Source organism: Trichosurus vulpecula, chromosome 6 (genome assembly GCF_011100635.1).
Source record: "Trichosurus vulpecula isolate mTriVul1 chromosome 6, mTriVul1.pri, whole genome shotgun sequence".
NCBI lineage: Eukaryota > Metazoa > Chordata > Mammalia > Diprotodontia > Phalangeridae > Trichosurus > Trichosurus vulpecula.
In genome coordinates this window covers 100,763,770-100,788,092 of record NC_050578.1, presented here as the reverse complement: position 1 = coordinate 100,788,092, position 24,323 = coordinate 100,763,770, and the positions used below count along the sequence as shown (strand labels likewise).

General features: G+C 39.0%; 1 protein-coding gene across 6 annotated transcripts in view; it reads left to right on the top strand.

The window, feature by feature from the left end:
* The window catches only part of ARFIP1 (ADP ribosylation factor interacting protein 1), a 156,637-nt gene that overhangs the window by 25,980 nt on the left and 106,334 nt on the right, over positions 1 to 24,323 (top strand). For all 6 annotated transcript variants that reach the window (XM_036763820.1, XM_036763818.1, XM_036763815.1 and 3 more), the window contains one exon: positions 11,585 to 11,686. In XM_036763820.1, coding sequence (XP_036619715.1) covers positions 11,594 to 11,686 — 93 coding nt within the window. In that variant the 5' untranslated portion in view covers positions 11,585 to 11,593. The remainder of the gene's footprint in view (positions 1 to 11,584; positions 11,687 to 24,323) is intronic.

Sequence of the window (24,323 nt, the reverse complement as noted above, 5' to 3'; positions counted from 1 at the left end):
GGTGAAAGGGTGAGGGAGTTTCCTTATCTGGTAACTCCTTCTAGCAATGAACTGTAGGTCTGATTCTGAGTTAGCGGTAGTGTTTGGCATATAGTAAACACTTGATAAATGCTTTTCATTTATTTCTGTTAGGCTTTTCAACATGAATCTTCAGGAAATGACCAGAGCTAAGTCTGATGAATAGGCAGAAAAGTATTCAAAGCATAGCAAATGACAGAAGAAGCTAAGCCATAAATGCAACATGAAACTGCTTCTTTCACTCAAAAGATGAATTTGTATTTTGTGCTTATTGTGTGTAAAGAACCATGGTAGGTGTAAAAGCAGAGCATTTTCTAGTAATCTGTAGATAGTAAAACCGAGCTGATGGTGAATTATGCAGATTAAACCCTATATATTAGAAGAAGAAACAGTAGAATCCAGAGGAGTAATCTTTGCTTCTATACATGCCTGTGTAGTATGATCACAGAAGATTGGCCTGCACAGTATTTAGCCATATTGCTATACACAAGTCACTGGCAATTTGTGTCAGAGTCTTTAATAGAAAGGGCCCTGAAAGAACGTGGTGAGACTCAGATGCAAGCCCTGGCTTGCTCCTTCTGAGCTGTCGTCCTGGCCAAGTCCTCTGTCTGCCTCAATTCCTATCAGAAATGGATAATCATGCTTGGAGCAACTATTTCCCATTGTGGTGGTGCTGAGGAAAGCTTTCTGACCCTTCAAGTTCTGGATAAGTTTGAGGGAGGGGCTCTTAGCTTTTCTTCCAAGCTCAATGCTAGTATCTGCTTCTGCAGCCACATCCCTGAGACAAATTGATCAAGACTGGAGTCAATGGATTTGGCTATTCTTTATAGAAAGAATAATCATTGTGTGTACATATAATGCTCTATCAAGCAGCCCTTCCTATAAATATTTAAGTGGGTGCTACTTACAAGACATTGTGGGGGAAACGTGTACAAACTGAAAGAACTTTCAGTTGAGGTAAGAGATGACACAATCATGTGATGGTTAGAGTACAACATGGTAAGTTTAAAGTGTTAAATGCAGATGGTGCATGCTCAGAAGAAGATGATGACTTCTAGCTGGAAAGGTCAGGAAAAGGCTTCACGATTGGAGGGATTCGATCTGGGCTTTAAAGAATGGGTAACATTTGGATGGATAAAATGGCCAGGGGATAATTGTTCTAGGGGGTATGTGAACTTGGCAAAGAACGGGTTCCAGAATCATGACATGATCTGGTGGCAGAAGTACTAGGTTAACCAGGAAATGAGCTTGACAGAATGATCATTAAAGGCAATGCCAGGGCCAGCATCAAAGGTAGCAGAGTGGGCATTGTGGTTAAAGTCACAGGGTACAACCTGGTCGTTCTGTAATCTAGGATATCCTTCAGGGGCCCCTATGGTGCTTGTTCATCACTTTCTTAATATCGTGTTTGTCAGATTTCTCCAGTAGCAGATCAGGCTCATGAAAGATATAATGGGAGTAGAAACATAGGAGGACATGCCTCCAAACTTCCTTTCTACTCGGAAGACCTTGTCCATGACCATACACCTCATTAGCATGGATGATATTTTAGGCAGCACTATACCCATCAAGTCACAAATAGCCATAGGGGCTATCCAGAGTCTATTCTGTAGTAGTAATGATGTAACTATAGTCATGAGTTCTTCCACAAGGTCAAAGTTGTCATAGATGACCTTGACCAAGGGGCCTCATGCAGTTGATAGTACAGATACTTATTGATCTTTTTGTACTTATAACATTCCACAGTTATAAAGTGCTTTATATACATATCTGATTTGATCTTCCCAACAGTCACCTCAGGTGGGTGGTACAAGTACATTCTTAGACGTTATTATTGGATAGTAACAATAAATATCAGAAGCGTCTGCTACAGGGCCCAAAGCAGCATTGGTGAGATGGCCATAGCACTTAAACTGTGAATACTGCCTTTATTATTACTGTTATTATTAACTGATATTTGTGCTTGGAGACTTACTGAGTTCTCTACATTCATTACTTATTGGAACTTCAGTGACACCCTGTGAGATCTTAGTTGTTATCCCTACTTTACCTATGAGGAAGTAGAGGATCTGAGAAGTTCTGACTTGCCCCTGATCACCCAGTTAGTGATAAGGGCAGGATTTCAAACCATGTTTTTATTTTTTTAATTAAAATGTTATTTATTTCATTAAATATTTCCCAATTACATGTAAAAAAATTTTAACAATCACTTAAAAAAATTTTGAGTTTCAAACTCTCTCCTTCCTGTCCCTTCCCAATCCTTAAGAAAGCAAGCAATTTAATATTGAATATGCATGTGAAGCTATACAAAATGTAAGTCCATATTAGCTATGTTGCAAAAGAAAGCACTGACAAAAAAAATAAAATAAGAAAAATACAGAAATTTTTTTTTTCTTGCTTTTTGGCAGGGCAATTGGGGTTAAGTGACTTGCCCAAGGTCACACAGCTAGTACATGTGTCAAGTGTCTGAAGCCAGATTTGAACTCAGGTCCTCCTGACTCCAGGGCTGGTGCTCTACTCACTGCGCAACCTAGCTGCCCCTTTTTTTTTTTTTAAGAAATTTTTTAATATATGCTTTAAGTATGCTTCAGTCTTCAGTGTTTAACTGTTCTTTCTCTGAGGTGGATAGCATTTTTCATCATAAGTCCTTTCTCTTGTATCATTCAATCCAGGTCTTTCTGACTCCATCTGAAAATCCTGCTTTCCTGTCCTGTACTGTTTCTCATTTTTGTGGGCCAGGAAGCTGAAACTCAGGAAGGTTATGTAGTTTTAGCTTGCCCAGGGTCATAAGTAGCAAGTGGCACAGCTGGGAATTGAATGAGGACATGAGGAAGTTGAGGATGTGATAGAAATAGAAAATGAAATAAGATACAGATTTAAATTGAATGAACAAGAAATTTTGAAGATCATGCAGGATTAGGCATTTTTTTTTTTGCATCTCATACTTTATTACTTACTACTTTTAGTTTTCAACATTGATTTCCACAAGATTTTGAGTTACAAATTTTCTCCCCATTTCTACCCTGCCCCCCACTCCAAGATGGCATATATTCTGATTGAACCATTCCCCAGTCAGCCTTCCCTTCTGTCACCCCACTCCTCCCCATCCCCTCTCCCCTTTCTTGTAGGGTCAGATAGATTTCTGTACCCCATTGCCTGTATATCTCATTTCCCAGTTGCATGCAAAAACAACTTTTTTTTTGAGCATTTGTTTTTAGAACTTTGAGTTCCAAATTCTCTCCCCTCTTCCCTCCCCACCCACGCTGCCTAAGAAGGCAAGCAATTCAACATAGACCACACCTGTATCATTGTGCAAAACATTTCTACAATACTCAAGTTGTGAAAGGTCAACTATATTTCCCTCCATCCTATCCTGTCACCCTTTATTTAGTTTTCTCCCTTGACCCTGTCCTTTTTCAAAACTGTTTGCTTTTGATTACTTCCTCCCCTGATTAGCCCTCCCTTCTATAATCCCCCTTTTCTTATCCCCTTCCCCCTACTTTCCCTGTGGGGGTAAGATTACCAATTGAATGTGTACGTTATTCCCTTATCAAGTCAAATCTCATGAGAGCAAGATTCACTCATTCCCCCTCACCTGCCCCCTTTTCCCTTCCAATGAACTGCTTTTTCTTGCCACTTTTATGTGAGATAACTTACCACATTCTATCTCTCCCTTTCTCCCTCTCTCAATATATTTCTCTCTCATCCTTTAATTTAATTTTATTTTTTAAATATCATCCTTTCATATTCAACTCACCCTGTGCCCTCTGTCTATATATACATACTTACATATATATATGTATTCCCTTCAGCTACCCTAATACTGAGAAAGGTCTCATGAATTACAAACAGCTCAACTTTAGTAAGCCCCTTATGATTTCTCTTTCTTGTTTACCTTTTCATGCTTCTCTTGATTCTTGTATTTGAAAGTCAGATTTTCTGTTTAGCTCTGGTCTTTTCATTGAGAAAACTTACAAGTCCTCTATTTTTTGCTGGGTAGGTGATTCTTGGTTTTAATCCTAACTCCTTTGACCTCCAGAATATCATATTCCAAGCCCTTCGATCCCTTAATGTAGAAGCTGCTAGATCTTGTGTTAACCTGATTGTATTTCCACAGTACTCAAATTGTTTCTTTTTGGCTGCTTGCAGTATTTTCTCCATGACCTGGGAACTCTGGAATTTGGCAACAATATTCCTAGGAGTTTTCTTTTTGGGATCTTTTTGAAGAGGGCATCAGTGGATTCTTTCAATTTCTGTTTTACCCTCTGGTTCTAGCATATCAGGGCAGTTTTCCTTGATAATTTCTTGAAAGATGATATCTAGGCTCTTTTTTTTTGATCATGACTTTTAGGTAGTCCAATAATTTTTAAATTATCTGTACTGGATCTATTTTCCAGGTCAGTGGTTTTTCCAATGAGATATTTCACATTGTCTTCCATTTTTTTCATTCCTTTGGCTCTGTTTTATAATTTCTTGATTTCTCATAAAGTCACTAGCTTTCACTTGCTCCAGTCTAATTTTTAAGGTGGTATTTTCTTCAGTCGTCTTTTGGACCTCTTTTTCCATTTGACTGATTCTGCATTTTCAAGGCATTCTTCTCCTCATTGGCTTTTTGGAGTTCTTTTGACATTTGGGTTAGTCTATTTTTAAGGTGTTATTTTCTTCAGTATTTTTGGGGTCTCCTTTAGCAAGTTATTGACTTGTTTTTCATGATTTTCTTGCATCACTCTCATTTCTCTTCCCAATTTTTCCTCTACTTCTCTTACTTGTTTTTCCAAATCTTTTTTGAGCTCTTCCCTGGCCTGAGACCAATTTATGTTTTTCTTGAAGGCTTTTGATGTAGGCTCTTTGACTTTGTGGATTTCTTCTGGCTGTATGTTTTGATCTTCTTTGTCACCAAAAAGAGATTCTATAGTCTGATTCCATTTTCACTTCCTGTTCATGTTCTCAGCCAACTACTTGACCCTTGAGCTTTTTGTCAGGGTATGACTGCTTGTAGAGTACAGAGTACTTTGTCCCTAGCTTGAGGGGCTGTGCTGCTGTTTTCAGAGCTACTTTTACTCCGCTGTTACCACAAGCTCTGCCGCACCAACACTCCTCCCCCACAAGAACCGCCAACCAGGACCTAGACCCAGATCCAAGCAGGGCAAAGCAAGGGAACCCTGCCTCCACGCCAGCCAAGTGCTCCCTGCACCCCTGCTCTGATCCCCTGCTTGATTCCTCCCACGGGTGGGCCTAGGGCAGGAAGCAACTGCAGCTGGAGTTCTGGAAGCAGCCACAGGAGCTTCCTGCTGTCACTGCTGCACCACTTCCACCTCCCCTGGGCTGGGGACGGACTGCTCTCACCCCAATCCAGCAGTTTTCCCACTAACCTGTTCAGTGGTCTTTGGCATTTGTGGGTTGAGATGTCTGGTAAATGCCACAGGTCAGTGATTCATGGCCCTAAGGTCTACTCTGCCTGATTCCTGGTCTGGTTGGTTCTGGTGCGGCCCACTCTGGGCTGTGCTCCACTCCCAGGACCATGCAGTAGACCCTTCCCAGTGATCATCCAGGCTGTCCTTGGCTGGAGACCTCCTTCCTTCTGCTATTTCGTGGGTTCTGCAGCTCTAGGATTTGTTCAGAGCCATTTTTTACAGGTGTTTGGAGGGATTTGGGGGAGAGCTTAAGGGAGTCTCTGCTTTCCAGCTGCCATCTTGGCTCCGCCCCCCAGGATTAGGCATTTTTGAGTATGTCAGTGCTGTGTCCTGAAATTTCACTTCCTTCTAACCCTAAACAATCACGGATAAAGTAACATGCAGTTAGATTGTTTGTCCTTCGTCTTTCAAAAGGGACCAGTGACGACATCACAGGTGATGTGTTGTCTTGTGTGTGAATTGTATTGAAGTAAGGCCGAATTGCACACAGTCATCAGCCTTACTCTCTCTTCCTGAACCATTGAAGTCCAATGGCAGGACAAAAGTCAGGATGATTGGCAGTGGCCCAGGGTGCAGTGGATGATCTTGGTGTCTTTGCTGTCTGATTGAGCTCTAAGTAAGCACTCCACAGGGCCTGCTACAGCCGCTTTCATGGCCATTGGACCAGATTTTCTCATTCACCCATTCAGCTAGGGAAAGTCTTCACAAGCTTAGTGCAGCCCCTAACTCACCAACAGGTTTGATGCCTGCCAGTTACCCTCAACCTGGTTTTGCCCATCTGCTCAGATGGTTTCCTAGGGTATGGCCCCTTTGCATGCTGTAGCTTCTTGGAGCCATAGTCAAGTTGAGTCAAGATGGATACCAAAGGTGAAGGAGCAGCCCTAAAAGGGCTCAGCAAGCCCGCCCACCAGAGGTACTATTCTTCAATAAACACCCATACACCCTAACATCCAAATAATGCAAATACAACTGACTGATGAGCCACTACTGATGTTGTCATGCATGCTCAGCGTTGAGTCCATTTTGCATAGCTCTGCCTTGGACAGTCTTTACATGTGGCCTGGCCTAAACATTATTAAATGACATGAACAGTAAGTAGCAGATGTGTCTGCTACAGCAGCTAAACTTCACCTTGGTGAGATAATGATAATGCTTTAGCTGTGAACATTGCCTTAGAAATATATGTACAGTCAGCCTGGCAGTTGGAAGGCCATTGTGTTGTACAAATTGTGACTAACCTTTGAATAAGGTACATCAACAATTCAATCCAAGTATTTTTCGAGTGCCTACTATGTCTCAGGCACTGTTCTAGGCACTAGGGGATACAAATAGAAAAACAGCTCTACTCTCAGATGTTCCTCTGAATATTGATGATTTCATTGTGTATCCTGACCAAGTTTAGATTATTTGAAAAACAGACTAAGCAGAGTTGGTTTTCCTGTATTTCTCCAGGTTGTTCAAAAAGCATGTTCCAGCCTTGGCAGAAGTTCATTTTTATGGTAGAGATTCTTTTGTCCTTTGTGCTGCTAACTTTACCACAACTGGTAGTTCAGACTCAGCTAAGAAGATACATTGCCTTTTTTCTTGGCAGGCATAATCAATAATCCATTGAGCACTGGTTGCCTTTTTCTTTTAACAGTTAATATGGAAACTTGTGACCTATCCTGTTCCTTCTCTTCTTTTCTTTCACACTAATTAGGTTTGTTCTCTCACCTGTTTGCTGTCCATCTCATATGACAAATGCTTAAGCATTTAGTCATTCTTTACAAGAAAATATAACAGTTAAGAGAACAAAATACATACTGAATATATGCTAAGTAATTAGATGAAATCAGGAACTCTTTTCATTTAACTTTAAGTTCCTTTTGGACAGCTTAGGTTATTATGGATTGCTCTGTCAAAACTTGTTTTGCTATGAGTAGTGTCATATAATTGTCACAAAAAAATAAACTTCCCCTCTGTTAATTCCTTGCATTATTAAAAAAGATTTTTTTACTCCTTAAGTATGCCTTTTAATAATGTACTTCTTATTTTTCCTTAGCATGCATCAAATCTAGACTGGGCCATTGCTTTAATATATCAAGGTACATTCTCACAATATAAGAATATGATTAATAATTTCTAGAAAAAGTCATTGAGCTTTATCAGTTTTCATTTCATAGCATTAGTATCCTGGTGTGGTGGAAGGAGTCGGGAGACATGGTGTCAAGTGGTCATGTAGTCAGGAGAGAGAAGTTCAAATCCCATCTCCAAAATTTACTAGCTCTGTGATCATGGGCGAGTCACTTAATTTTTAACGAACCTTATTGTTCTCTTCTGTGAAGTGAAGATAATACCTGTAGTAACTTAGCAGATTGTTGTGAGGATTTTAAAAAGTGAATTAATTAATGTATAAATCATGCCTGGCATGTGGTAGATACTGAATAAAATGCTTTGGAAATCTTAGTGCCACATAAATATAAACTATCATTAATTTATGATAATATTATCACTGCTACTAATAATCACAGTAATTTAAATGTCTTCAGAATGCTGTGAAGTATTTTAATTTTGGACATAGCACGAGGTACAACAGAATGGTGGAGTTAAAGTTGTAGTCAAGAAGTCAGATCAGAACCGAAAGGCAATTTTTTAAAATCGATTTTAATTGATAGCTTTTGTTCTCACATTGCTTAGATTTTCCTCTGCATAATTACCCCTTAGCCCAAGAACTATTTCTTATAACAAAGAATTTTTTAAATGAAAAAGAGGGGGGAAATTTAGTAAAACTGATCAACACATCAAAACAGTTTGACTTGTAATGCGTTGTGAAAGGCTGTGGTTGTGACAGCCAATTGGGAGGCCTGGGTGTAGTAGTAGCAGTTCAGTCAGTGTTCTTTCTCTGGTTATGGGATATAGTTGTAAAGAACAACAGACTGGGAACTGAGATGCCAGCTTTAGATCTAACTCTCATACAGTTATGACTTTAGTCAAGTTCCTAGACCTTTCCGTCTTCCTCAGCTGCAAAAGGGTTACTTAGTGTTATCTGTCAAGGTAAGAGTGAGAACAATATAGTGCTGCAGCATATTTTGAAGTACATGGGGGGGGGCTTAGGAGTATTATATAAATGAAAAGCCTTAAAAATTAATATCCAGGAGCTTTTTAATTTAGGAAGATATTCAGTTTCCACATACTAAATTTTGTGTTGACTTCATGATGATTCACAAAGTGTTAGATTTGCCCAGGTGTCTTCAATGTTGTTTCTAAACCATTGTTTTATAAGCAAAACTGTTTTGTCAGATATCATGGAAATAAATAATTGTGGCTCTTTTTCAGATGTTTATATTTTTTCTTTGACTTGGAAGCTCTGGATTTGAGCTTTGATACCCTGGAAATTTTCGTTTGGGGTTTCTTTCTGGAAGTGACCAGTATGTTCTTTCTATTTTTACTTTGCCATCCGGTTCTATGAGTTTGGGACAGGGCTCAGCACAGTATCTGGCACAGAATAGGCACTTAATACATGTTTATTGATTGATTGGCAGTTTTCATTTATGATGTTCTGAATTAAGGTATCCAGCCTTTTTTCTGTTCATAATTTATTTTCTGTCTGGGCAATTCTAATTTTCAGGGCAGTCAGTTCTTGAGTAAAGATTTCTGCCACCCAGCCAATTTTCCTTGCCTTTCTTCCCTCCCTGGCTTTTCCATTCTTTATCTCTTGTTTCGTTTGCTCCAAGTACACTTACAGGATGTGACCAGGATGCTTTTTTTTTTCTTTAAGCCTTTACTAGACTTATTATGGGGCTGCTATTTTCTACTAGTAGAACAGTTATCCCTTGGGACTCTCTCAAACCAAGGTATTTCTTCATGGTGTTGGAGTTTCCCTTGGGTGTCTTGGAGAACCTATCCCCAGTTGAATAGTGTGAGTAGGGCCTGCTGGGTCCTGAGTATAGTGTGCCAGAATAGATTCCTTTTTCAGGGACTCTGGGGCTGCTCCAGGACTGGGCTCTGTCTGAGGACACTCTTTTGTTCACAGGGCTCCAGGATCTCTCCCAAATGTAGGCTCCATCTGGTACCTGTCCTCTTGCAACTATGTTTAGGGCTTATTGCCTTACTATTCTGTCGTAAATATTAAGTACCTACTCTATGCCAGGGCAGTTAGGTGGTAAAGTAGAATGCCGGGTCTGGTGTTAAGAAGACCCTAGTTCAAATCCAGCCTCAGATACTTACTAGCTGTATGACCTTCAGCAAGTCACTTCACCCTGTTTGCCTCAGTTTCCTCATCTGTAAAATGAGCTGGAGAAGGAAATGGCAAACCACTCCAGTATCTTTGCCAAGAAAACTCCAAATGGGGTCACAAAGAGTCAGACACAGCTGAAACAACTGAATAATAAGAACTCTGCGCCAGGCCCTGTGCTAAGCGGTGGTGATACAGTGAGGCAAAAGACAGTCCTTGCTTTCAAGGAACAATTTGCAATTTGAGGTTGCAATGAGCTTTCCATATATTATCTCATTTTTCTCCTGAAAACAACCTGAGGGAGGTAGTGCTATCGTTCTCTCCATTTTACAGATAGGGAAAGTGAGGTAGAGAGGGAAAGTGAGGTAGAGAGGGTAAGTGATTTGCCCAGGGTAACATGCCCAGTAAATGTCTGAAGCACGACTCAAACTCAGGTGTTCCTGACTATCCACTGTGCCATCTAGATGCCAAGTATTCAGCCCTAGTATATCTACTCTGACCAATCAGTTGATCAGTAAACATTTATTAAGTGCCTACTATGTGCCAGCTACTGTGTTAAGCAAAAGACAGCCCTTGTCCTCAAGGAGCTCACAATCTGTTGGGGGAGACACCAAGCAAACAAATATGTACAAAAAAGTTATATACAGGATCAATAAAAAAATTAAGAGAGGGAAGGCACTAGAATTAAGAAGTATTGTAAAGGCTTCCTACAAAAGTCAGAGAAGCCAGTAAGTGGAGATGAGGAAGGAAGAGAATACTCTAGGCATGGGAGACAACAGGCTTCAGAAACTGCATTTTTTCCCAAGGCTTTTCTCCTGAAGTTTGGCTCTGATAGCTGGTCCTCTGCTGGTCCCCAGGCCTGCTCTTTCCTAAGCTAGGGGTAGGGCTCTGTTTCTGGGTATACATACTCAGCAAAAATCCCAGTCTATCCTAGGTTTCAACAGAACACTGGGGTCCTTCTAGATTCATAGGGTGGGTAGGAGAAAGTAGAGTTGAGTCTTTCTATGGCTTAGTATAGTGATGCATCTCTAAGCTGCCAATTCACTTTATCACCTTGACTTTGCACAAGCTGTCACTTGTGCCTGGAATGAACTCCCTCTTCATTTCTTCAACCTCTTAGATCCAAGTTTTTTCCAAGACTCAGCTCGTGTGCTATCTTTTACGTGAAGCTTTTTTCGATACCCCCATCCCTAGACCCTTTCTTTCCCCTATTACCTTATAGCTATTCTGCAAATATCTATGTACATGTTTTATTTACTCTGACAAAATACAAGATCTTTGAAGGCAAAGAGTGTTATAATTTTGTCTTTTTTTAAGATAGGTATAGTAAGGAAGTATAAGTACTTAAATTCTTATGGATTTAATTGCCATTGAGGAATAAATAAGTGATAGGGTAGTTGGTTGGCTTTGAGGAAAATGGTTGTGAAGGAAATATTGGGTAGCGTGGTTGAGGGTTGTGAGGCATTTGGGGTGGAACTTAAGCATGTGTGTAGGCAGAGGGGAGGGAGCTAGCGGAGAAGAGGGGATTCCAGAGGAAGGATAATTGGTGAAGCAAAGACTTGGCAAGTGGATAGAGTGGAGTTTGTGTGTGATGAGGTGGGACTGTGAGCCTTAGAGAATAGGGAACAGGAGGGTAAGAAGGGCAGTATCAATAAAGATATCTTGGGTCCTTTGGAAACACTACTTTCTCACAAAGAGTTACTTGCTTTTAAGTATTTTCCTTATCTTCAAAAGGATGGGAAGAATGCTAAGCTTCTCTGTCCTCTATAGCTAGAGATATCTTTGGTTACGTTATCTTGTCTCTCACATATCTGTAAATAATGCCCATGTGGAAATACTAGCAAAATAGTCATGCAAAGATGAAATCCCAGCAAAAAGAGAGGCCATTTATTATTTCTTATTTGGTATTAATGTCATCTTGATTTGTTTTCTTCTTTAGGACTCAACCATGGCTCAAGAATCTCCCAAAAATTCAGCAGCAGAAATTCCAGTGACCAGCAATGGAGAAGTGGAAGATTCGCATGAGCATGGCTTTAGCAGGGTATGACATATGTTTTGGTTTTAAAGCAAAGAATCACTAAATCATTGTTATTCCTTAAATGTTAAGGTAAAAATAACAGACAGAAGTTAGCATTAGAATACTTTTTGGGAAAGGAGTATTTCCAAGTCTTAAGTATTAATAAGATGGGATGAACAAGGCCATATTCTGTTAGGTATGTAGCAGAATTAAGCTATAAATCAATAACCATTTAGGGTTTCCATTTTATGACCAGAACAACACTGTTCCTAAGGAATATAGGCCCTAACATTTATAATGCTCTTAGGGCTTGTATACAGAGGCTGCCACATAAAATCAATGAGGAACTTTGAAGAACAGGAGTAAAAGGTGTTTTCAAGGAGTTATAGGAAAAGAACAAGAGTTAGTCACATGGCAAAGGCAGATAGGTGGACAGCCAGATGCTCCACTGGCACCTCCAGGATGTTGGAAAGAAGCAAGAAGAGTCTCCAGCATGTTGAATAAACTGCCTGTGGCAAACTTTTGGAAAGGACCTGGGCAAGAGTTGTACAGGATGAATAGTTATGGTTGTACTGAAATCTTTATCATTGGAGAGAACATCAGTATGATGAGATCACAGATCCATTTGAGTTCTTAGAATTATATTGTAGGTGAAAAAAATGTAAATGTAGATTGCCCGGTCAGAAATTGACCTTTTCCTGTCTCTCATGTAAATGCTCTTAGTACAACTCTACCGTGGTTCCCAACCAAATCCTTCTTGGTCTTGTACTAGCTGGCTTTGGGTTCTTGGCTGTGTAGGCACACATAAACTTTGTTCAGTGAAAAATAAAGACTAGTGGGCCCTTTTGTGCTCGTTATTCTTCTACCTTTCAAAGTTTTAAGTCTACACTGAGTTGGAAAAACTTTTTTGAACATAAAATATTTCTTTCTGTAGTTTTAAAGATATGTGTGTATTTAAAACATATGAAATATGTAAAAAGAATACAAATATATGATCTTTGTTTCCTAAGGTCTAGAAGAACGTCTCTGGATATTTAGATAGATGGCCAGTTGCTCACCACCACATACATATTTCTTTTTGCTGAAAAGGTAGTTTAGCCCATTTTAGGAAATCCTTACAAAAATGTAGATGGACTTAAAACAGCATTTTCTTTCAGTCTTAAGCTAGTTACATATTACTGTTCCATGATAAAGTTAGGTCTTCAGTTAAGTGTTTTCTAAGTATATAGTTTTCCATAGTATCTAAAAAGCAATTAGTGGGAAATGAGCCTTGAAAATTTTTATTGTTTAAAAGTTTTCAGAATTGATTCTAGTTGTTTGAAGTAAAAATCTGTCATTTTGTCCATTTAAAAGAAGATGGATTTCCTGATGTATTATGTATTGATTAATATTGAAAAAAATCCACCTCAGCTTCAAACTTTAGACTTGAAGCATCTTTATTGCAGTGTATTCATGACGTGGGATTTCATCTCTCAGAGCCAACATAGAATGTCTTACAGATGAAACAAAGTCTTAAAAATCTGAACACATATGGTGTTTTCACTGTGGGTTTCATTCATTCTTATGTTTGACAATGTGAGGACTCACTTGTTTCCTAAAGGATTTTATACTGTGTACCAAAGAATTTGGTGTACAAATGATAAACATCTATTTAAAAAAAAAGTTTCAAAATATGCCATGCATATAGAGTTAAGAGATGAACTGTTCTCAGTTAAAAGACTAATAACTTTTTGGTAGGATCATCGGGTTTGAGATGTAGGATTGTTTTGGACCTTAAGGAACATCTAGTCTAGCTCAGCCTACTCTTTTTATGGATGACAGAACCGTGGCCTGCATGGGTAAAGTGACTTGTTCCAGGTCACATAGGTGGTAATTGGCAGAGCTGAGATTCAAACACAGGTTCTATTGACTATAAGCGTAGCACTTTTTCTGCTGTATAGTGATAGCTAGAATTTTAGCTGCTCATAAATTTTTTTAATTAATTAGAATAATAAAGTGTTGAGGTATTTATTCCTGAAGAATGCTATACCAGAGAAATGAAAGCCAATACATGCACATCTTGAGAACTTATTGGTTTCTTCATATCTTGATGTCCCTTGGATTCTTAATCCTAAATTGTCTTTGTAAAATCCTACTGCAGGAAAAAATATATATATATTCTTCATGTTCCCTCCCCCTCAAAATGGATATGAACTTTATGGCATGATCTGACTAGAAGGCTGCTTGACAACAATAAGCCAGTCAGTCTCTTCCCTTCACCCCCTTAAATAAAAAGAATTCTAGTCCCCTAACTTCTGTTTCTAATGCTGCCTGCTCCTGTCGTAAACAGACACATTACACTGACCTCTTGTCCTTTCAGTCAACCAGAAGTTTGGAGTCCTTTATTTAAAATGCAGAGTCTTAAAGACAATTGTCCATAGAACTCAATCAGTGGAACATATTAGGGCACGCCATATAGAGAAGCAAATGAAACTTGTAGCCTTCTATTCAATAAATCCCAAAATCCCAGTTACTGAGGTAAGAACTCACCATTTGACAAAAACTGCTAGGAAAACTCGACAGTGATTTAGCCCAAATTAGGTTTAGATGAACACCTCACAAGATGTATGTACCCAGGGAAGCTCCAAATGGATCCATGACTTAGATGTAAAAGGTCACATCATGAATGAGTCCAAGAGCAAGGAAGAAATGATCTTTTAGATCTATGGATAGGGAAAGAGTTTATGACCAAACAGGGGATAAAGAGATTCACAAAAGATTAAAAATAGACCATTTCGATTGCATAAAATTTGAAAGTTTTTGCACAAATATAATACATCCAAGATTAGAAGGGAAACAATTAATGGGGGGAAAACCTACAGTAAATTTCTCTGATAAAAATCTTGTTTCCAAGATAGGTAAGAAACAGATTTCAAATTTATAAAACTAAGAGCCATTCTTCAATTGATAGATGGTCAGAGTGTGTGAACAGGAAGTACTCAAGGAAAGAGATGCAAGATACCAACCATATGAGTCATTAATAATTAAGAAAATGTAAACTAAAGCAGTGCTAGGCTCCACCTCTCACCCATCAAATTGGCAAAGTTGACAAAATGAGAAATGTTGGATGGACTGTAAGAAAACAGGCACATCGGTGTGCTATTGGTGGAGTTGTAAATTAGTTCAGCCATTCTGGAAAGTAGTTTGGTACTGTGCCCCAGTTTTTAAACTCTATACCCACTTTGATTCAGTGATGCTGCTATAGGCCTGTGCTCCAAAGAGATCAAAGAAAGAGGAAAAGAACATACATGTGAAATATTTATAGCAGCTCTTTTTGTGGAGGCAAAGAATTAGAAACTGAAGGGGTGCCCAGCATTTGGGGAATGGCTGAATAAGCCATGGTATACGAATGTGATGGAATACTGTTGTGCTACAAGAAATGATGAAGTGAATGACTTCAGAGAAACCTGGGAAGACTTGTGTGAACTGATGCGAGGTGAAGTGAGCAGAAACAGAACTATTTCTACAATAACAACAATATTGTAAAGACAGAGCTTTGAAAGTCTTTGTTGCAGGGCGGGGGACATAGCTAATGTGAGAATTTCTTTTGCTTGACTATACATACTTGTTACAAAGGTTTTTGTTTTGTTTTTCAATAGGTAGGGGAGTGGGGAATGGAAGGGAGAGAAAATAAATGCTTGTTGAAAAAAATTAAAAATAAATTAACTTATCTTTATCAGTGTTCAGCCAGGCATTCAAAATGTTGCAATATTTTGCATAATAAATTCTTTAGGCTCACAAGATCCTGCCACCATAAATTTATAAAGTCTTCCTTTGTTTCTTTAATAACAGTAAGTTGGAGAGTAATTATGTCCCTATGTGACAACACTTTTATACTACTCTTTTACTTTGGTCCAAACTCATTGAGTAAGTACAGTTATTAAAATTGCCTTGCATAGTTGTGAAGACCACTGAGTCAAAGTTGTTGTCAACAAAAGAATTTAAGGATGTTTTTCTTAACCAGACTTGCGGAGGTATTTAAAAAGTTTTACTTTTCACCAATTTTCCCCTTCTGTATACTCATTAGTAGCTGAACAGTGTGTTGTAGCATTTGCTGACTTTATGTGGAGCACTTTGACAGTGTTGCACAGACACAACTCAGCTGCCCAGTAGGGGCTGCTATGACCTAAGCTCAGAAATTGGAGAGAGTACTTTTTAGGTGGTGACTACAGCTGCCTAATTCTTGCTTCATTAATGGTTTGCTTTTTTAACCTACTCATCAGGATCTTTGTGATACTCTTGTATTCACGTTCTAAGACTCTCAAATATATAGCCTGGAGGTTGTAAGGAAGAGTATTTAAATAAAAATATATTTTGTCATTCATTGACTCACATTGGCCATCTTTACACCTCTCTAGGTTTGATTCCTGTTGTAAGATAGCTGGCACTGGAGCAATTTCGAGTGATGTTAGCATTGATCTGCCTTCACTGAAAAACAAAATGTTTCATTTTTCTCTCTTTCTTGGCACTGCCACTGGATAGGGCTGCCCTCTCTTCACTAGCAATACGCCCGCCCTCAAATACTTTGTGATACCTGAAACAGTAAAAAAGTTTATCTAGCACTAGTCAAGATAAACTGAAACTGGCGTACATCAAGAGCCATTGACACCAGTGTAAGAAGATGATTCAGGGGCCATATCTTATGACTACATATTGGCTATAAAAACAATAATAAGACAAAATACTTGCTACCCAGTGGATTCAGGAAATCTTTGGCACAATACCGCAGACCTAAAGTGCTGCAAGTCTTTACTGTGCTAAGATTGCCCACAGTATTTCTTGAGAATTATAGTTATTGGTAGAGAGGGTTACCTCCAGCCATTAATGCCATCCACCCAAATTCCTGCCTGAGTGAAGAAAATGAGTACATAAAACCTCAAACTGCAGTAAAATAAAATGAAAATAAAAATTTTTCTTTTCCAGTCAGTGGCTGAATGTGAAATAATTCCACCCTTCTCCCTCTCCTCAGGCTTTTTAAAAGCTTAGAAATCTTTAAATCTTTAAGGAAAGGTGCAGAGTACTTTTTGACCTCATAGCAGTTCATGGGTTAATTATATCTTCAGCGGTTTCAAGGACTGATAAAATAAAAGGATAGAGAAATAAGATTTTCAGCTTTGTAAAATTTAAGTTGCAAGCAAGGTTTTTGCATCTTCCAACTACTTGCCTTTTGAGGTGATACTTTTCAAATATTAAATAATTTAAAAGTGTGTGTCTCAGAGACATATTAAATTATACTAAAAATTGTGTATCAGGCCTCCTGTTGATGACAGACCTGAACTAGGGTGGTGTGAGAAATGAAAGATGGGCCAGACGCTAGAATTGTTAGGTTTGGTAAGACTTGGCAGTTGATTTGATATAGAGGGAGAGGGAAGAGTAAAAAATATTAATAATAATTTACATAATACTTAATAAGTGACATAGCACTTTAAGGTTTATAAAAGCTTTACATATATTCTTTAATTTGAACCTTACAACTCTTTCATGTAGAGACTACAGGTATTACCCCCATTTTACAGATAAAGAAATTGAGACTGGGGAAGCTAAGTGAATTATTCATAATCACACACCTATTAAGTGTCAGAAGTAGGGGTTTAATTTCCACATCTGGAATTCTATCTACTGTAAGCTCCTTGAGTATAGAAATTGATTCATTCTTTGTATTTGTAACCCTCATGCCTAGCACAATTCCTGGCATATAGTAAGCACTTAAGAAATATTTGTTGATTGATTTATTACACCAAACTGCTTCTCAAGGATGATTCCAGCAAAGTCCGGTAACAGGTAGAATGGAGATGCTCTCAACAGAAATAGGAAAGTCTGAAGAAGTAAAAGGGTTGGAGAGAAATCTAACTAGTTCTATTTTGGACTTGTGTTTGAGATGTCAATACAGCAAGAGTTCTTAGATATTTTTTGTGTCATGTACTCCTTTGGCAGTCTGAAGCCTGTGGATCCCTTCTTGGATTCTTTTAAAATTCATTTAAAAATATATAGGATTATAAAGGAAAACAATTATATTGAAATAATTATCAAAATATTTTTAAAAAATAAGTTCATAGACTCGATTTTAAAAATCCCTTCTCTCTATCCTGTGGTAGTTAGTATTTTTAAATTGTTACCTTAAAAGTATGCTTCAAAATTTACTTTTTGGAGATGTGTTTACTCCACCAACCGCCTACTATATACATTGAGAAAGGAAAAGAAGAGGCCCAGGATAGAGCTTTTGGGACACCTTGGCTTCCTAAGTGGAAGATGCACAATGATCCAGCAGAGGAGTCTGAGAAGGAGTAGTAAGAAGAAAACCAAGAGAGAGCAGTGTCACAGTAGTCAAGGAACAAGAGAATATCCAGGAAGGGGGCGGCTGACAGCATTAGAAGCTGCAGAGATAACAAACAGAAGTAGTACTGAGAAAAGACACTTGCATATATCAGAGACTGTTGTTGACCTTTAAAGAGCAGTTTGTGCTGTAGTGGTATCAGAAGAGGGTGAGAATCTCACCATTTTCCTTAACCTTTTAAATTATAGTACTGAATTGCTGACAATGCCCTGCATGTTTTCAATTATGTGTACTCTCCAGTATATTTGGTAAGTGCCCTCTATCATATGGTGTTTGGGTCTGTGCCCAGTTTCAGAACATCTTTTAGACTGAGCAAAGCATGCCTTTTAAAGTCTGTTAACATGGTAAGTTCTTCCACCAAAGTCCTACTCTGGTTTGTGGCTTGGAGGTGACTCTGGGTTCTTGAAGGCTATACCAGTGGAGCACAAATTCTTTCCAAGTTGCAAAAGGCTTTGCAAAGAACAGGCCTCGAAGATGAAGATCTATTGTCTGAAAACTATACTTAGTTCAAGAAAGTTTATCACTAAGTTAGCCTCAGGGTGATCACTTATATTTGTTTTGCCAAAACAAATCTCAGAGATCATCTACCAAGATATCCGTGCCAAAATTTTTTAATTTTATGTAATCAAAATTGACTCTTTGCTCTTTAGTAAATCTGTTAAGATTGGTTGTAGTCTGCCTTGTTAGAAGGATTGCTCACCTGAATGAAATTCTGGATCTTTGGAATATTTAAGTAATATACTAGCTTGTTCTACACTGAGTTCAGTTTTATTGCCTCCTTGTTTCATGAATGTTACTCCGGGTTCTTGAAGAGTATGCTTGTGGAACACAGACTCTCTCCAGATTTAGTATTCTGGAAAGGCTTTGAGTGTTGTTCCAGCAACAGACTATTATCTGCTATTTGGAGATCAGCCTAGATGAGTATAGGGAACTCATGAACCAAAGGGAAATAGAAAATGGGCTTGCTCCTGTATGATCCCCTTATGATTCTGTAGGTACAGTGCCAGAGTGACAGAATTTATAAATAGTAACTATTGGGACTCTAGAAGTTAGGTCCTGGTACAGTGACATATAGGAATGAAATTATATGTGTGTCCATTCTTACTATTGACATTGAAAAACAGGAAAAATTAATAATAGACAAGCCATAAACATAGGTTATCATCATGTTCTAAGGAAGTTTAACTAATGCAAATCATTCACCATGACAAGGAGACCAAAAGGACTTTTGAAAACTATAAACGGATGATCTTCTCGGAGTAGGGAGGAGTTAAGCAGCCAAGTACAGCCTTGGTTTACAAGATAAATTTGTTTATAAAATCTTACCAGGGTAATGGTGAAAGATTATGAATGTCATCGCCTCATGAAATGCCAAGAAATAGTTTATATAAAGCTTATTGGTGAGAGACCTAATAAAGCCAGATAATCCGGAGATCATTTCAGGTAGAAACGGGGAGGAGGATAGCCAAGAAGTGAAAAATGGAAGAAATCTGTCAAGATTTCCATAGCAAAATCTTTTCTCTATCAGTTATTGTAGAACCTTCACATTTGGACTCTTATTATCGTAATTCCTTACAGTGCTTCATGAGGAAGTAAAAATGATACTAAAAAGATACAGAGAAAGGCTAGACTAGCCATGTATGCCCAGAAGAGGTCTGTGCTGGAAGCAGCGCAGTTCTGAGGGCATTGAGGAGTCAGATCTCAAAATAATCTGAAAGGAGACAAATGCTTGGAAAAACATCACGAACTTCTGATTATTGTTTTCAAAGAGCATCCGGAAACTGTCAGCTACTAACCTGTATGTTAACTTTTCTATCTCTAAAAACCTTGATGAGAAAAATCTACACCATGCAGAGGTGCTGCTGATTAAGACACGAGAACTGTGAACATGGGGGCTTTCACAAACAGTATTTTACCTCAGAGCACGTTTTTACAGTCACACCTTTGACTGAAGGGTGCAGTGACTACAAGAGCCCATTGTGCTTGTTGTTTTGTTACTGTTGTCTTTTCAGATGTTTTAGTCATATCTTATTCTTTGTGACCCAGTTTGGGGTTTTCTTGGAAAGAGACTGTGGTGGTTTGCTATTTTCTTCTCCAGCCTGTTTTACAGATGAGGAAACTGAGGCAAACAGGATTAAGTGACTTGCCCAGGGTCACACAGCTAGTAAGTGTCTGAGGCTGGATTTGAACTCGGGTCCTCCTGACTCCAGGCCTAATGCTCTACCCGCTGTGCCACCTCGCTACCTTATTGTTCGTTTACCATAAAACAGTGTATTTCATTCAATAAACTGACTCCTTGAAAACTCTTTTAACAAATTATTGCTTATACATATGTTAAAATCATAAAAGATGGCTTCAAAGATGTAACAGCAGAGATAACTTTGATCCTCTGAGTGCTAATATCCTGTGAAGCAAAAAATAGGGAGTTAAGTGCTTTCCAAAGCTGTTTGCCATTGTTTTGGAGGATGCTGAATACAGCCTAAATGGAAGCTGGAACTCCTATAAATGGTGATATCTTCCAGATGATATTCTGTGGATCACGTCAATCTCTAGAACACAGCAGAGGCCACACTGGAAAAACAAAATGAAGAATCCCTTTTATACAAACTATGATATTCATTCGGGTGGACAGCCCATAGTACTGTTGCCTCTGTATATTTGACAGACACTGCAGTTGGACAAATAATTGGGCTCAGAATTTGTTAGAGGAGATGTATGGAGCGGACTTGCCTATGGGAAGTTACGAGGGACTTGGAATGACCCCAAGCTTTTCTCTGAAACAAAGGCTCACTGAAAATCATTATTCTTCTGGTGATACTACATGTTTGTTGGGAATTAGGGTCGACTTGTCAAAAGGCAATGAAGAACCATGTGGTAAGTGTGAGTACGCTGCAGCCTGTTATAAATGCAGAATTGTACAAGAAGGACGTATCAGTACAGACATGTATAACCAGAAAGAGATTCTTTGAGAGATAGCTGATGGCCAACACACATACTCTAGTCACATATATGCAATATCAAGAAACCTAGGATGTCCTCCAGCCTGTTAGATGAAGTCCCCTGTGAGGGATTTATGGGAGGACATAAACCAATCGCATGGAATGAGAAGGTGTGGAGGGACCTTGCTCTGAACCAGCTATTATCTGAATCATTGGAGATAGTACCATTAATGAAATCTTAGATGGATCAGAGCATGCTGTCATGAACTTAAAATTGAACAAAATTCTCTACCATATAACTTAGTTAAGTGGGAATTATTTTGGTTGTGAGTGGTCGCACACTAAATAGACAACTTTATGGCCATTTTTAAACATGAACATTTCATGTCCTTCAAAAGAAAATGATGATAAAAATTATTTAGACTTTATCCTCCAAGCTGCCATGTGGATTAACTTGATTAATCTGGAAAATTATGTATTAAAAAGTTGTACTAAATGCTTAACAAATATTAGAACAAACTGAATGAAAATTAAATTGCATTAAAGGGACAAAATTAGGAAGAGACCTTAGAGATCATCTATTTCAATGTTTTCATTTCATAAACACAGATCATGGATGCTAAGTGACTTGCTCAAGATTACATAGTAGTAGGACCAGTATTTGAACCCCATGCCTCTGGATTTGCATCTCACATTTTTTGACATTGAACTCTGTTGCACAAATTTTGTTCAAGTTTGCCAGAAGATCATTCAGCTAGCCTGAATCTTTGAGAATTGAATATTGATGGCAAAAAAAGGTTTATTTTCCACTCTTATCTCTGAAGTCCTCAAATCTGTTTTAATTATCTCAAAAATGAATACAATGGTAGATTTTCTAAGTTCCTGGCCTACTACTAAGCTAAGTTTGTCATCCTAAAGCCTTTAAACAAGACCCAGATATGTGTTGTATTCATTGCCTAATCAATCACGGCTTACACAATTTGTGGGACAAAAAACTAAACCCAAAATTAAACTCAGAGGCTACTCAAGTAGAGAGTAGAAAGTAATTTTATTACGATCCTGTGGGAAAGAGCGGTCTCCGAACCAATAGGAAATGGGTAGGGAGAGGTGGGGCCCAGAGGGCAGAACCCAGCCTTATACCCTTATACTCTAACATAAACAAGTGCCCACCCCACCACTGACCTTTTACTCTCATTGGTGGAGTTCAGGCTTACAATCTAAATGCGGAAATCTACTACCCCAGGTACGACTTAGCCAATACCAAACTCTTAAAGACACTTTTTTCCTTATTTGGCGAGGACATGGTTCAGGTGATTTTTTTGTAACTTGAAATTTAGGCCTAGCTGTCAATCAGAAGCCCCGAGCCATGCTGAAAGGTCCCCACCCCCATTCATTCCACTTAACTCACAGAAAGACCGAGATCCAGATTCCACGAGAGGGCTTCACCAAGCCAATCAACATGCATTGCATGCTTGTTTTGTGTTGCATTCAGATGCCACACTACTGTCAAAAAGACCTTTCTGTTAAGAATCTAAAGTGATCCATGTGTACCACTCAGAGCTGGAGAGTCATACTCTCAGAGTTGAAGCTACCCCTGAGGACTAGTACTGTTTTCATTTGATTTTTACTTTTGCTCTTTTTAAAAAGAGTGTTTTACTGAAGGACTAATCAGTAACAAGTACCCTTTTTTTAATTTTGTGTTTATTGAATGAATTTCTTTAGATCATGGGTATAATGTTTCATAAGTTATTAATCATTAATACTCAAGTCATCTATTTTTCAGGACATGTATATTGTGGGATGTGAGAAACACGATTTTGGGGATCACTGGACTTCCCCAAATTGTGAGAACATGCAGCTTTGGGGATCATTGGACTTCCTAGGCAGGGCCAAAGTCCTGAGGAAGAACCCTGTGATAATCCCTAGGGAAGGCTGTACAGACCACAGGACTCCCAGAGGAAGTGGTAGCTCCCCCTTAATCTGTAGGGATCACAGGGCCTCCTGGGGGTCAGACCCTAAGGAGGACCCAAGTGATGGCCCCTTAGGATGGCAGTAAGATCAGAAGGCTCCCGAGACAGGGCCAGAAGTCCCAAGAGATGTCCCCTTAAGAAAGCTGCGCAGACCACAGGGTTCCCCAAGGGAATCCGGAGTGGTAGCCTTCCACACTGTGGTGGGGATCACAGGATATCCCAAGACAAGATCTGGGAGTAAGCCCGGTGAGCTTTTGCTGCCTATTGCTTCCCTTAGGAAGATCCATGTGATTTGCCCATTCGCACCCAAAGAACTCAAGACCAGAGTGGGCAGAGGAAAGCATTTTATTAGAGTGGGTGTAGTGCTCACGGGAACACTCACGCTGATACAGCTGCAGGAGCAGGGGGGGGGGGGGGGGGGGGGGGTAATCATTCCCTCCACTCCTGCTAGAGTTATGGTTAGTTTACGGTCTTTGTTTTTTACATAGTTTTCCTAGGTTATACAGTTTGTATAGGTAGGATAATAAGGATACAGAAGCAAAAGTGAAGTTAATTAGATTTTCCTTGTCTTAGTTTAGGATTAAACTATATTCTTTTACTTCCTCTACTTTCCCTCCTTAACATATGCAAATTATGCAAATCAGTCCTGGATTCTTGACCAAGACCAGACCCGAGATAACCTTGAACTGGTTTAAGTGGGTTTGGCCTCTCTAATTCCCCAGACTGCCTTCTCAAAAAGCATGCCCATGCAGACAAGCCTCTGACCTCTCACCTGACCAACCTTGAGGCCTGGTCTCTGCTCAAGCTGGGGTGGGGGAGAGCGGGGAAGCACACCTTTAGTTCTGTGGAAACAAAACTCCTCCTCCCATTTCTTACATGGGAAAAGTCACATTTTGACATTTCTATACCTGCTTTAAAACTTCATATTTAGTTGAGGATATTCTATCATCTAACAAACCAATTTACATAATATGTAAAAGAGCTGCAGTATTCTTCCTAATGTGGAAATTTGTATTTTGACAGAACCATGTTTCCAAAGGGCTAAATGTTTCACAGCAGTGGTAAAGAGGGTTGCTGAGAGTCTTAGATGGGAATTTTCTGTTGTTTGTTGCTGAAAGGTGTTCAGAACGATGATTTAAAAAAAAAGTAAGTGGGATGCTGACCAGTGGTTGGCAGGAGGTCTGGTTCTTTGGCACTTTATATCTTTAAGATCTGTTCTCTTTTACCCTTTGCTGCTAAAAATCTTGTCAGTCTTTAAGAGAAATCATTTCCCAGAAAACAATTTTCATACTGGCACAGTATCAGTGTCTTTCAATATTTTAATAGTCCTATATGGAGGTTTAACAATGGTAAGCCTCTTCTGTGTATGAAAAATTAAG